This window comes from Procambarus clarkii, chromosome 82 (assembly GCF_040958095.1).
Source record: "Procambarus clarkii isolate CNS0578487 chromosome 82, FALCON_Pclarkii_2.0, whole genome shotgun sequence".
NCBI lineage: Eukaryota > Metazoa > Arthropoda > Malacostraca > Decapoda > Cambaridae > Procambarus > Procambarus clarkii.
Genome location: NC_091231.1, coordinates 13,850,881 through 13,865,777, shown reverse-complemented (window position 1 = coordinate 13,865,777; position 14,897 = coordinate 13,850,881). Strand labels below are relative to the sequence as shown.

General features: G+C 44.7%; 1 protein-coding gene across 1 annotated transcript; it reads left to right on the top strand.

Annotated features, from left to right (window-relative positions):
• Window positions 1–1,787: 1,787 nt before the first annotated feature.
• Window positions 1,788–14,068, top strand: LOC138358277 (uncharacterized). Its single transcript, XM_069316122.1, has 15 exons — window positions 1,788–1,891; window positions 3,802–3,947; window positions 5,003–5,165; window positions 5,699–5,778; window positions 6,037–6,181; window positions 6,612–6,707; window positions 7,184–7,272; window positions 8,138–8,231; window positions 8,685–8,743; window positions 9,303–9,421; window positions 10,662–10,827; window positions 11,269–11,436; window positions 11,574–11,719; window positions 12,320–12,428; window positions 13,438–14,068. The coding sequence occupies exons 1-15, from the start codon at window positions 1,828–1,830 to the stop codon at window positions 13,543–13,545; spliced, it is 1,752 nt and encodes a 583-aa protein (XP_069172223.1). The 5' UTR covers window positions 1,788–1,827; the 3' UTR covers window positions 13,546–14,068.
• Window positions 14,069–14,897: the final 829 nt, after the last annotated feature.

The following is a 14,897-nucleotide window of genomic DNA, read 5'->3' as shown; positions in this document are numbered from 1 at the left end:
TATTAATCACAATTTTTTCAACCGGCCGTAATGCACTGAATAATAATGACCCAGAATGATCAATTCATGAATTATAATAATAATGAACTCAACTAATCCATTCTCTGTGTCAGTCATACACTCAGCTATCCGTAAATTAAACTTCACTTCAGGCGCCATTGCTTCATAATGGAATATTTACGCATGACAGAGTATCTCTATACTTTCAATAACCAGTTATATAAAATATATAAACCTAAATCTGGTAAAAAAAATATATAATTTATACAAATGTCTGAGTCGCCTCTAGCACTGTATGTCAACTCTTGGCCCGAAATAAGCACTGATCGGCAACCCCCTCATAGCAGACCATCTCAGATCTGAAGCTGTTATAGACCATCTCAGACCTCAAGCTGTTATAGACCATCTCAGACCTCAAGCTGTCATAGACCAACTCAGACCTCAAGCTGTCACAGACCCTCTCAGATCTCAAGCTGTCACAGACCATCTCAGACCTCAAGCTGTCACAGACCATCTCAGACCTCAAGCTGTCAGTTCACACATGAACTTCGAAGAGCAAGCATGTCATTCGACTTCTATTGTTACTAGACCAATAGAACTTCTTGTGTCTTGGTCTTGACAATGGGTTCACATGTCATTGAATGTTACTTTGACCTTGCAAGGTCAACTGGTTCCTCTTGACTGAACCTCCAGCAACATTCTGGTCCCAGATAGCAATGATGACATCCTGAAATTTCATTGCAAATGAGGTGATTTCTATGGAGTGGGGAGCAGTCTGAGGAGCCTTGACTGTATTGACGTATATGAGAAAATGGTTGATAACTATTGATGAAGACTCGGGTTAGTGAGTGTTGATGTGAACTAGTGATAACAAATGGTGAGTGCTGCTGTGAACAGCTGCACCTGCCCTCTAATTGTGCTTCATGTACCTGTACCTCGCCTGTAATCTACTCTACCTGTGTTCACCCAATGTTACACCTGATTTTAAAGAGCGTTGTACGTAGTGGATCTCTCATCACTAAATGTGCCTCTCGTCTTCCTCTAAAACAACTGTCAACCTTCCTGATTTTTTTTTAAACAAATAGAGATAAATTTTGAGGAGGTTACCACTAATGCAGATTACGTTACATATGTCACTTCAGCAGAAATAGAAACAAGCGACTGTAGCGGTGATTTACAATCCTCAGAGAATTACAGAAGACACAAACATGAACACGAGAACTCACACAAAGATTCCATGAACATTATCCAAAGTGGGCCTGAATTATCCCCTTAGACTGTGAGCAATAATGCTAGTAATGGTAGATTAACTGCAAATCAATTAATCCAAGAAGGGGGTAGGAGACATGGAGACGAAAGCCAATAGAAGTAGCAGGAAATAAACCTGCTAACACAATATGATGGAAAGGAAATATGGAGCAGAAAGGAAAGACCTAGCAGAAGAGTGGACCAAGTCTTCACACACATGGATTGAACATTGAGTACATTGAGCAAATGAACATTACGTATTGGTCTTCGATTATTTCTGGCTATGAAGTTTCTTGCAAGGGGAAGAGAAAAGGAGAGCAGACTTTTAGCTTATTTAGGTGAACCACAATTTAAATGATATTCCCTCTAAGAATTATGATAATTTGCAGTAATTTCAAATGAAATTATGCAGTAAAAAGAGAGCTAAGGGGCACCTGGAGGACTCAACCGTACAAACGTTAAAAAATTATATGTATTTACAAAGATTGAGCCAAGTGCTAAAGATAGCGAGGGAGCCTCGGAGGGTATATAAGGGCAGCGACTCTATCTCCCGTCACCAGTGTGTCTCAAGCCTCAGACATGACCAGAGTCCTCGTCCAGGTCCTCCTGCTGGGGCTCGTCAGCCTCGCCCTCCTACACCCAGGTACTGACTCAGGTCCTCACCCACCTACACCCAAGTACAGACTCAGGTCTACACCCAGACACTGACTCAGGTCCTCACCCACCTACACCCAGGTACTGACTCAGGTCCTCACCCACCTACACCCAGGTACTGACTCAGGTCCTCACCCACCTACACCCAGGTACTGACTCAGCTCCTCACCCACCTACACCCAGGTACTGACTCAGGTCTTCACCCACCTACACCCAGGTACTGACTCAGGTCCTCACCCACCTACACCCAGGTACTGACTCAGGTCCTCACCCACCTACACCCAGGTACTGACTCAGCTCCTCACCCACCTACACCCTGGTACTGACTCAGGTCCTCACACACCTACACCCAGACACTGACTCAGGTCCTCACCCATCTACACCCAGACACTGACTCAGGTCCTCACCCACCTGCACCCAGGTATTGACTCAGGTCCTCACCCACCTACACCCAGACACTGACTCAGGTCCTCACACACCTACACCCAGACACTGACTCAGGTCCTCACACACCACCACATAGTTACTGACAATACACATGTATAAAGGTTCAGTCAGCTTTACCTCTATAACTAAAGAATAATACGAACAATTTTATTGATGTTAACATCCAGAGAACACAACCTCTCCTAAACTCACAACTTTCCCTTTTCCTTAGTAAGATCTTGCCCTGTTTATATTTGTTATATATTATATTTATCCTCTAGATAACATCCTTATCATATGTTTATCCAAGATCTATTTCACAGCTCCTAAACACCTCTATAACTTAGCACAAAAACATTTGGTAAAAGAGATATATTATTTGTGGCGTATGATGCGCTCAGCTGACTATCATGCAGGAATTATTCGTTAATATATACCTCCTTAGTTTATCGGTGCGTCAAACTGACATTGAAATCCTGTGCGTAAATTTTAGTAGGCGATGATATAAGGTGAGCGAATTATTAACGACCTCAGTATATATAAGGTTAGATTAATTGAAACCAAATGATATTTTAACTCAGATATTTATATGTGTGTGTAAGCAAACAAATATTGGTGTTCAGAGTATAAGGCTATCCCCTGACTGAGCGGTGAAACCATCACTTTAAGTACTAAATAAAGAACTGTCCGAACGCAGCAATCCTAAAGTGGTGTATTTCAACACAATCACGTCTGCTCGGACTCAATCAAAATTTCAGCGGTCGGTCCCAAGACGAAGTTCGTCCCTTGTACATTCATAAGTTACGTGCAAGGTTGCTTCGTCTTCAAAATATGTATATTTGAGTTCCTGACTCGGTAGTTCTGCATACGGGTGCTGAGCCAGTCACTCAGCCTCACCCACCTGCATAGAGGTGATGACCCAGTCACTCAGCATCACCCACCTGCGTACAGGTGATGACCCAGTCACTCAGCATCACCCACCTACGTACAGGTGATGACCCAGTCACTCAGCATCACCCACCTACGTACAGGTGATGACCCAGTCACTCAGCATCACCCACCTACGTACAGGTGATGACCCAGTCAGCCAGCCTACGTACATACCTCTAGGTCCTCACTCAGGTAATGGGTCACATTCCGATACAATACTAGTAAGTAGTTATCAAAAGAAGGCACCAAGTCAGAGAGACTATGTCTTTCTCTTTCCCTGCTTGAGGAGTCAAAGACATAGCTTGTCTTTTATTTACACAAGCACCATATATATCCAACGTGTAGAACCATAGATTGTGAGTATTAATAACATAGATTACGCTGTTATTCATAGATGAATAACAAAATGAATGTATGAGTGCTTGAGTAGTTTAGCTAGCTATCTATAGTAAGGAACCAAAGAAGGAAGAATACTCGCGTAGTTTACCATCTGTCGTGTAGAGGCAAAGACTGAGGAATGAACGTGTAGGTTTACCCTTCCAGGAGTGGAGGCTCAGATGTGCGAGTCTGTCACTATCATGTTCGAGTCGCTAAACACTTATGACGGCAACTTCACCTCCGTGACCCTGGTTCCTCTCATTGGCCTCGACGTCCTCATCACCTTCGACGCCGCCGTCAAGAACGTGGCTGTGAGTGATGGCTTTGTTAATCTGACGGCGCGACCAGAACAGCTTTTTAACCATTTTTTAACCATTTCAGTTTCGACTGACTAGTTATTTCAGTGTTTCATTTTTTGTTTATAGATTCATGCAAGGAAACCCCTCCCCCCCCCCAACAGTGAAGTAGGATAATAATTTATTATTTTTCTATTTCACTGTATTTTTTTAGCATTTTGAGAAAACCTGTTATGAGATATTCTGCGTCTGTAGATTAATACACACACACACACACACACACACACACATATATATATATATATATATATATATATATATATATATATATATATATATATATATATATATATATATATATATATATATATATATATATATATATATATATATATATATATATATATATATATGCGAACAAGCCTGAATGGTCCCCAGGACTATATGCGAATGAGATTACCATCCGAGTTGCCGTCGGGGAAGTGGCTCAAATAGCCTCGGCTATCACTTCCTTTTGACGGCCGTAATGGTCAAGCGGATTAAGGCGCCCTGTAGTTACCAGTTGCGTTGCTTCTGGGAGTATGGGTTCGAGTCACTCCTGGGGTGTGAGTTTTCATATTCATATATATATATATATATATATATATATATATATATATATATATATATATATATATATATATATATATATATATATATATATATATATATATATATATATATATATATATATATATATATATATATAGCTATATAGAGCTATAACAACTTATTATTGAAAATATTATAAAATTCAAAAGAGCTATCAAACTACCCCCCAAAAGGAGACATAGACTGAGAAAAACACCCAATTTCTCGTATCGGTGGATATACTTTGAGTATACACAATATATAATAGGTTTAGAGTGTTTGCGAGATATATTATTATATAACGAGAAAGATGACATAGTATTTTGAAGAACATTTACATTCAAATATAATAATATTAATAATAATTATGTTATTCTATAACTTTTAACATTTTGTTACTACTGGTGATATAATAAAGTTGGTCTATTATATATTCACAGTTCTGGGAAGGTGGCGTTGAAATGATAGACAACACTCACTTTAGAATCACAAGTCAAAAGTTCTTTGAGACGGGCTATGTGATGATCCATTTCCAGGCTAATTACGACGAAGGCACCCGTCCAAACGTGATCTCATTCATCGTGAATGGCCAGGAGTCGTGCGGTGAGTCTGAATTCATCTCCTGTTTATATAGCTTCAATTCACCATTAGCGTATCTGAGTAAGCTAGCCAGAGATACGCTAGCCTTACGCTTGCGAGCTCAGCTTTACGTCGGACAGGTAACTGAACACTGCCAAAGCTCGTAGTGCAAATTTGCCTAACCTTGAGCTATCAGACTACTTGATATCCTTGAGCTATCCGTTCAATATATATAGAAGACCGGGCTGTGTCCCTTTACACCGATCTGAAGTTTTTAGGATAACCACTAGTTCGGAAAAAGTTGTTATATAGAACAGATTACTGAGTAGATAACTTAATAGATTTCTGATTGATGGACTGTTTTATGCAAGCATATATGCATATATGTATATATATATAACATATATTGTGATTCCTCAGTATTAGGGACACACAAGTTCCTGGAACAGGCACGCCATAGACAACTCCTGCCCGTGCCCACTTGGGCATACGGGGATGCACGGGGTATCTAAACAATTCTTAACACTCCTAACAAGTTTCGTTTAAACCACTTCCAGAAAGAATCGAGTACACTACAGAGTTCCCCTTCACCAACCCGTGTCCGGCCACCGGCATGGGGAGATACGACTACGCGCAGGTCTGTACCTCACACTGTCTCTTGTAACCAGTGACTTCATAACCTTAGAGGAATATGTTGTTACAATGGCGTCTGTTAATGTGGAAATATGTAAGATGAATTGCCAGTATGAAAGGCAGTTATTGCCTCGTTCACTGTCGATATTCTGCGTGTATTAATGTTACATGTTCTACACATCTTGCTGTAGTGTTTCCTCACTAACTGCAGCCGGACACGGTGTGGCTGAGCTTCAGCTTAACAGACATGTGTGCCTTGCAGGCCCTGTGCATGTCCATCCTGTTCTACGAGGCTCAGCGCTCAGGTCACCTGCCCGAGGACCAGCGCGTCACCCCCTGGAGGTGGGACTCCGCCCTGGACGATGGTTCTGATGTTGAGCATGACCTTACTGGAGGCTACTACGACGGTGAGAGAGTGAGAGAGAGAGAGAGAGAGAGAGAGAGAGAGAGAGAGAGAGAGAGAGAGAGAGAGAGAGAGAGAGAGAGAGAGAGAGAGAGAGAGAGAGAGAGAGAGAGAGAGAGAGAGAGAGAGAGAGAGAGAGAGAGAGAGAGAGATAGAGAGATAGAGAGAGAGAGAGAGAGAGAGAGAGAGAGAGAGAGAGAGAGAGAGAGAGAGAGAGAGAGAGAGAGAGAGAGAGAGAGAGAGAGAGAGAGAGAGAGAGAGAGAGAGAGAGAGAGAGAGAGAGAGACAGAGAGAGACAGAGAGAGAGAGAGAGAGAGAGAGAGAGAGAGAGAGAGAGAGAGAGAGAGAGAGAGAGAGAGAGAGAGAGAGAGAGAGAGAGAGAGAGAGAGCTAGCTCACCCTCCCTGCCTGACCCTCACCATCTCTCCTCAACAGCTGGAGATCACGTCAAATTCGGCTTCCCGATGGCCTACACCGCCACAGTGCTGGCCTGGGGCCTCCTCGACTTCCCTCAAGGATACGCCGCCGCTGGTCAGTAATTACTGTTTATAGTTTATCTTGTTTAAGCAGTTTTGCAGTAAAATAATTGGGGAAAAACTTATAAGTTAAACAAAACTGAAATGTTAAGAACACGCTCATATGATCACAAAACATCAGAACACGTTGATAACATGTACATCAACTCCAGGCTCACATGTTCACGAGACATCAACAACATACACAAGGAACTTCTAACATGTGCAGGCGATGAGTCACAATAACCTGGCTGAAGACATGATGGCCAAACTACCCATCAGAAGGCAGAGAAACGAGGACGTTTCGGTCCGTCCTGGACCATTATCAAATCGTGGGTTTTGATAACGGTCCACGAGGGACCGAAACGTCGTCGTGTCTCCATCTTCTGATGTGTGGTTTGGTTATCGTACTTCAAGCGTGTTCAACAACGCGCTCTCAACGCCCCATAACACATACTAAGGTAGAAGTACTAGAGTGCCTCCCGCCCACAGGTCAGACGGAGTACGGGCGTGCAGCTGTCAAGTGGGCCACCGACTACTTCCTCAAGGCCCACACTGCTGAGTACGAACTGTACGGCCAGGTACGTCCACTGTCTCTCACTGTACGGCCAGGTACGTCCACTGTCTCTCACTGTACGGTTAAGTACGTCCACTGTCTCTCACTGTATGGTTATTTACGTCCACTGTCTCTCACTGTACGGCCAGGTACGTTCACTGTCTCTCACTGTACGGCCAGGTACGTTCACTGTCTCTTACTGTACGGCCAGGTACGTTCACTGTCTCTCACTGTACGGCCAGGTACGTTCACTGTCTCTTACTGTACGGCCAGGTACGTTCACTGTCTCTCACTGTACGGCCAGGTACGTTCACTGCCTCTCACTGTACGGCCAGGTACGTTCACTGTCTCTCACTGTACGGCCAGGTACGTTCACTGTCTTTCACTGTACGGTTAGGTACGTCCACTGTCACTGTACGGCCACTAACGTCAAATGTTGTTTATCTCGTGTGGTCTTCACTAATTAGTTTCTCCTGTGTAGGAAGTTGAACCCTAACTAGTCTGCCAGGTGAGAGTGCTAATCAACCGGTAATAAGTTAGCAAATTACCAATACTAGTAGTATCAGGCGCGGGCAACATTAATCACGTACGTAACAGGCTCTCTAATTATCTCTAACCAGTGCAGCAGCTGGGAAAAACGAGTCACGAGCTGTATGATAACTAATTACTACAACTAGTTGTTCAACAAATTGCCTTCGCCCTGTGTTATATTATTGTGAGTTGTATCATTCTGTTCTGGCATATATATGATGCAGAGGATGGTAACTGTTTGGTTGTGGTCACTTACTGTTTGGTTGTGGTCACTTACTGTTTGGTTGTGGTCACTTACTGTTTGGTTGTGGTCACTTACTGTTTGGTTGTGGTCACTTACTGTTTGGTGTGGTCCCCAGGTTGGTGCAGGAAACACTGATCACAGCTACTGGGGTCGACCTGAGGACATGCACATGGAGCGACCTTCCATGAAGATTGACTCGAGCGCCCCAGGTAAGTGCTCTCCAGAGTTGTTGTGTGTCTCAGGTCTCGCAAGATATCTGAAGATATAAAATAAACGGATGTTTGACTGATAACCTTCGCAGCTGTTGCTGTTACTAGCAAGGACCTTAAGAGTGTTTTCCTTTGAAATATAATTACATTTTTTTAAAATTTGATGTAAATTATGTTATAATAAACTGCATACATTCATGGGTCAGCAGTGTAATTTGTGTTTACAAGGCAGCTAATCACACACACATCAGTTCGGACATTATTTACTGTTAGGTTAATTTGGGTTGATCATTGCTTTAATAGGTTTGAAGAGGTCACTTACTGGTTCCTTTTTTTCCAGAGATGAGTTTAGAGGCGGCTGAGAAAGCTTAACAAGTTGAAGACAGTGAGACATATTTTGTTTAAACCTCGTGTCTTGTGGTCAATAATACTATTGTGGTGTTGCTCCTGCAGGTAGTGACCTAGCTGGGGAGACAGCAGCCGCCCTCGCTGCCGCCTCCATCGTCTTCAAGGTGAGGTTCTCTCTGGCCTGTCTCACTTCCCCCTCCCTCTGGCCTGCCTCACTTCCCCCTACCTCTGGCCTGCCTCACTTCCACCTCCCTACCTTTGACCTGCCTCACACCCCCCTCCCTCTGGCTTGCCTTACTCCCCTCCTTCCCTCTGGCCTGCCTCACTCCCCCCTCCTTCCCTTGGCCTGCCTCACTCCCCCTCCCTCTGACCTGCCTCACTCTCCCTCTCTCTTGCCTGCCTCACCCCTCCTCCGTCAGGCTTGCCTCACTCCCCCTCCCTCTGACTTGCCTCACTCTCCCTCTCTCTTGCCTGCCTCACCCCTCCTCCCTCTGGCCTGCCTCACTTCCCTCCTTCCTTCTGACCTGCCTCACTTCCCCTCCCTCTGACCTGCCTCACTCCAGCTATGCGGACCTAGCCCACTCCTCGTCCTGCTGACCTGTCCCACTCATTTTTCCTCCTTTACTGATATGAATCATGATCACTAAAGTGCTGCACTTTAACCTTAAGTCTCTGTGTAAATATTCTCGCTGCAACAAACCTTAAAGATCAACCACGTTGCAGGATGTTGACTCAGCCTACTCGGCCGAACTTTTAAGCTCGGCCAAGGAGCTCTATGCCTTCGCCGACGAGTACCGTCTTGAGTACCACAATTCCATCACAGACGCTGCTGCCTTCTACAGGTAAGTTGTTAACCATGTTGTTTGTAATCATGGTAAAATAATAATTAGTTGTCAAATTCTTCGAACCATATTTCCTACTTTGTATTTAGATGCATATGTTACAAAACAAGAAGCTATAGTATGAATTCTGGTCAACACTGAAGATTTTGGGAGACTCTGATTGAGTAACTGTATAATTAGCATCAAATTACTAATTAGCCTGAAGTAAGATAAAGCCTTAGTACACCATCGGGTAAGGAGACAAGTAGGTTGTCTACGAGGCTGATAAATTACTCCATCCCTTCGAAGTACACAGACAGATTTTTTTTTTTTTATTTAGTTTGTTGTCGACCTTAAGTCCTAACAATCATGGGAGTGCTATTATGGCTGCACAAAAGCTTGCTGCTCAATCAGTGAACACACTTTACTTGAAGGCTAGCCTAAACTTTCAGTGAATATATTCCGAAAAGGAGAATTACGTCTCCTAAAAAAAAAAAATGTCTACTAACTTGGACTTCGTTAATAAAATCTTACCGGCACATATATTACCATTTACTTGATTTTAAGATAATCGTACTGGAGATACTTCATGCACCTCAGGCCAGAGACACATGATAACCTGGGCACGTGGTGTCTCCCACAGGAGACACATGATAACCTGGGCACGTGGTGTCTCCCACAGGTGACACATGATAACCTGGGCACGTGTCTCCCACAGGAGACAGATGATAACCTGGGCACGTGGTGTCTCCCACAGGAGACACATGATAACCTGGGCACGAGGTGTCTTCCACAGGAGACACATGATAACCTGGGCACGTGGTGTCTCCCACAGGAGACACATGATAACCTGGGCACGTGGTGTCTCCCACAGGAGACACATGATAACCTGGGCACGTGGTGTCTCCCACAGGAGACAGATGATAACCTGGGCACGTGTCTCCCACTGGGCACGTGGTGTCTTCCACAGGAGACACATAATAACCTGGGCACGTGGTGTCTCCCACAGGAGACACATGATAACCTGGGCACGTGGTGTCTCCCACAGGTGACACATGATAACCTGGGCACGTGGTGTCTCCCACAGGAGACACATAATAACCTGGGCACGTGGTGTCTCCCATAGGAGACACACAATAACCTGGGCACGTGGTGTCTCCCACTGGGCACGTGTCTCCCACAGGAGACACATGATAACCTGGGCACGTGGTGTCTCCCACAGGAGACACATAATAACCTGGGCACGTGATGTCTCCCACAGGTCGTGGAGTGGGTACGGGGACGAGTTGCTGTGGGGGGCGCTGTGGCTGTACCGCGCCACAGGAGACGACACCTACCTCACCAAGGCTCAGGCGGCCTGGGACGACTTCTCGCTGGGGGAAGGCGCCCTCCAGTTCTCCTGGGACGACAAGAAGGCCGGCGCTTACGTAAGCAAATGCTATTACACATAGTAAATAGACCAACAAAATAGTGCCAACTTATTCAAATGGAATAATTATTTTAGTATTGATTAATATCAGGCTTCATATGTTTAGGCAAAGATATTACTATATCAGGATAATTGCTAGATAGGAGTTAATGCAGAGTTAAGAACTTAATGCGCGCCAATTGCTGGGAATTAAAATTGTCGAAATTTTCCCAAATTTTCCAAGAATTGCGTGGCAATGAGGCATAAATTAAGTTCCTCTGGCTGTCAACCACTTACGTTATTGTATTTTTTTCTCCATATTTATAATAATTCATATTTATAATCATTTTTATTTACATATCAACGTTACTCATACTATTCGGATCTATTATAACATATCAAATGATGATTACTATTAATGTTTATAAGTATGATTTTATGTACTTCTTGTCTGCCTCAGGCGCTGGGGTCACTGGTCGACCCCAGCAACACCAAGTACGCGGACGCCCTCAAGGCGTTCCTGACTTACCTGAAGAACGACGCCCAGTACACACCTGGAGGCCTGGTCTTCCTGGACCCTTGGGGCTCGAACCGTCACGCTGCCAACGTCGCCTTCATCTCCCTCTGGGTCAGTCCAACAGTGTAACAAAGACACCGACAAGCACCGTATCATTGGTTGCAATTATCACCATATTGGAATTATTACTATAGACTGAGAGACTAACAGTTAACAAACATATACAACCCGGCTGTTATTACCTGCAGGCGGCCAAGTACGGAGACCCAGCTGACGCTGCGGCCAACAGGGAGTGGGCTGACGGTCAACTTGGCTACATCCTGGGTGACTTCGGTCACTCCTTCGTCGTGGGCTTCGGTGTCGACCCGCCCACACGCCCCCACCACCGCTCCAGGTGCGTCCCCGCATTCCTCTTCTGCCACAGTCACTATCACCAGTCACATGAAGCACTATCATCCCTACCTGCTGCCACAGTCACTACCACCACTCACATAAAGCACTATCATCCCTACCTGCTGCCACAGTCACTACCACCACTCACATGAAGCACTATCATCCCTACCTGCTGCCACAGTCACTACCACCACTCACATAAAGCACTATCATCCCTACCTGCTGCCACAGTCACTACCACCACTCACATGAAGCACTATCATCCCTACCTGTTGGCACAGTCACTACCACCACTCACATGAAGCACTATCATCCCTACCTGCTGCCACAGTCACTACCACCACTCACATGAAGCACTATCATCCCTACCTGTTGCCACAGTCACTACCACCACTCACATGAACCACTATCATAAAGCATGAAACCTTACATCGACTCACTAGTTAATTTTTCTCTTCTAAAACCTATAAAATAATATATGAAAATTATAATTTCCTGTTAAAGCAACGAGTGAGAAACGCGTTGTCTGTTCTCACTAGAGTGATTTTGTTTACAATTATGACGGAGATTCAAGACAGTCGTGCTGTTTCCTTCCCCACAGCTCGTGTCCCATTCCACCACAGTCGTGTCTGCACAACCAGTGGGGCCAGAACCAGCCAGGACCCAACCCGCACACCCTCTACGGCGCCCTCGTCGGCGGCCCCGACCAGGTACTCACCTCATCTAGTTGTGCTTGCGGGGTTGTTAAAGATTCGCTACCTGGAACAGAGTTCCAAGTAGCACGGGCTATGGTGAGCCCGTTGTGCCTTGCGGGGGTTGAGCTTTGGCTCTTTGGTAGGTGGGTTGCTAATGCGTCACAATTTCGATGTGTGACTGAAATTAAGTACAGCGAAAAGTTTTTTGCTTCCCCTGGCAATGAACGTAGGTTTTGACAGGTTGGGTGAGTTGCTCTGGTTCGTAGGCAAAACCACTTGAGATTTGTCGCTGGTTCTAACTCATTTTATATGAGCATGAGTTATAAAGTGCCCTCTATAGTTAACCGCTTGAATATCATTCGTTCAAATTTATTGTTGGGAATTTATTTTGTCTCCAACTGTATCTTACATGTTATGTTTTGAGCATAACATATGTTATGTTTTTGAAAAATATAAAAATAAGACTTGAAGAACACTAATGTCGTATTTTGATACACGAACACATGATTTACACTTAAAAGCTCACTCAAAACACAAACAAATAAGTTTAAATGATAAAAAGCTGATTTATTAGATAACAAAAAGCACTGTGCATCACACGCCATCTTCAAAAGATATCATCTCTGTTTGACTCTTAGATTATTTGGGAGTGATCATAATAATATGATTATTACTTGGGAGCCGGTCGGCCGAGCGGACAGCACACTGGACTTGTGATCCTGTGGTCCCGGGTTCAATCCCAGGCACCGGCGAGAAACAATGGGCAGAGTTTCTTTCACCCTATGCCCCTGTTACCTATCAGTAAAATAGGTACCTGGGTGTTAGTCAGCTGTCACGGGCTGCTTCCTGGGGGTGGAGGCCTGGTCGAGGACCGGGTCGCGGGGACACTACAAAGCCCAGAAATCATCTCAAGATATTTAGGGGTAAAATAGGTGGTATTAATAGTGGGTGTGGTTAGTAATTCATTCTTCGACCTACCTCCTAAGCCAGAATACTCCGTAATGAACTGTTCTTCTCCTTGCAGTCTGACGGCTACACTGACAGCCGCCAAGACTACCAGCACAACGAGGTCGCCTGCGACTACAACGCCGCCTTCAGTGGAGCTCTCGCCGCTATGGTCGAGCTTAACTAGACGTCGTCCTCCTGAGCCATGAGTCTGGTTGAGTTCAACTAGACGTCGACCTCCTGAGCCATGAGTCTGGTCGAGCTCAACTAGACGTCGACCTCCTGAGCCATGAGTCTGGTCGAGCTTAACTAGACGTCGACCTCCTGAGCCATGAGTCTGGTTGAGCTCAACTAGACGTCGACCTCCTGAGCCATGAGTCTGGTTGAGCTCAACTAGACGTCAACCTCCTGAGCCATGAGTCTGGTTGAGTTCAACTAGACGTCGACCTCCTGAGCCATGAGTCTGGTTGAGTTCAACTAGACGTCGACCTCCTGTGCCATGAGTCTGGTCGAGTTCAACTAGACGTCGACCTCCTGAGCCATGAGTCTGGTTGAGCTCAACCAGATAACAACCGATTGTCAGATGAAATTCGTTGAACTCCACTTAATTAAACGTTCATGGAATCAGTCGATCAGCTAATGACCTCAGTAATAATCATACAAAATTATGTCTATTGAATTCGTTTCTCAAATATACATTGAAAAAAATGTGTAGATATTTTAATACCACTGTGTTCTGTATTGACAATATTTTATCACTGTCATATATGCTCTAAGAACAACAAAGTTTATATCTATAAAAAGAGATAAAGATAGTGAGCAGTGAAGATATGGCAAATGACCCTCCAGCAAAGCCGGGCTAGAGGTCTAATATGAGATATTTATAGCCTGCAGTGTAAACGGAGACAGTGACAGGCTTGTCCCAACTGCTGAGGTAATGAGTAGGGGACAGAGGTAGACACTTCCAGGGCACTGTCTGTCTCTGCCTCTACTTGGTTGATTGTTGACGTAGCATGGAACCCAGCCTTGTCCATCGGTGGAGCATCATCCATGGGATGGTTAAGTCACAGGGGGTCCACAGCAGCCTCCTTGAGGTAGAACCGTCCGGGAGAGAGCTGAGGAAGATTGCAGGGAGACACAACTTGCTTGCTCAAAATAATTCCATGTGAAGCTGAGAGAGAAACAGCCAGTATTGTTTTTTTTCCTTGTTAAGATCGTGCATCACACGATTTCATTATTATTCTTTCGTGCCGTCTGGTAACCCGTAGGGGGAGAGGCGAGACGGGGATTGTTGTTGTTATAGATTCAGTCACTCGGAACAAAAAGTTCCGAGCAGCACGGGTTATGGTGAGCCCGTAGTGGACTTGAAGGGGTGGTGGATCGTGTGTTGTTGCACGGTTACACAAGACTCTTGAAGTCTTGTGTAACCGTACAACAGAGAACAGACTCCTGTTCCCCTACATTAGGTAGAAGAACAGAGGTACCAAAGGTATCAGCAGTCACTGGTCATCCACTTAGTTACTCACCGTACAGGTTTGT

What these genes read in the sequence shown, in the direction of transcription:
- LOC138358277 (XM_069316122.1), top strand. Translation starts at nt 1,828, where the DNA reads ATGACCAGAGTCCTCGTCCAGGTCCTCCTGCTGGGGCTCGTCAGCCTC. An exon ending in CCGCCGTCAAGAACGTGGCT is followed by an intron (nt 3,948 to 5,002) that starts GTGAGTGATGGC and finishes ATATATTCACAG; the next exon opens with TTCTGGGAAGGTGGCGTTGA. An exon ending in GACGCTGCTGCCTTCTACAG is followed by an intron (nt 9,422 to 10,661) that starts GTAAGTTGTTAA and finishes TGTCTCCCACAG; the next exon opens with GTCGTGGAGTGGGTACGGGG.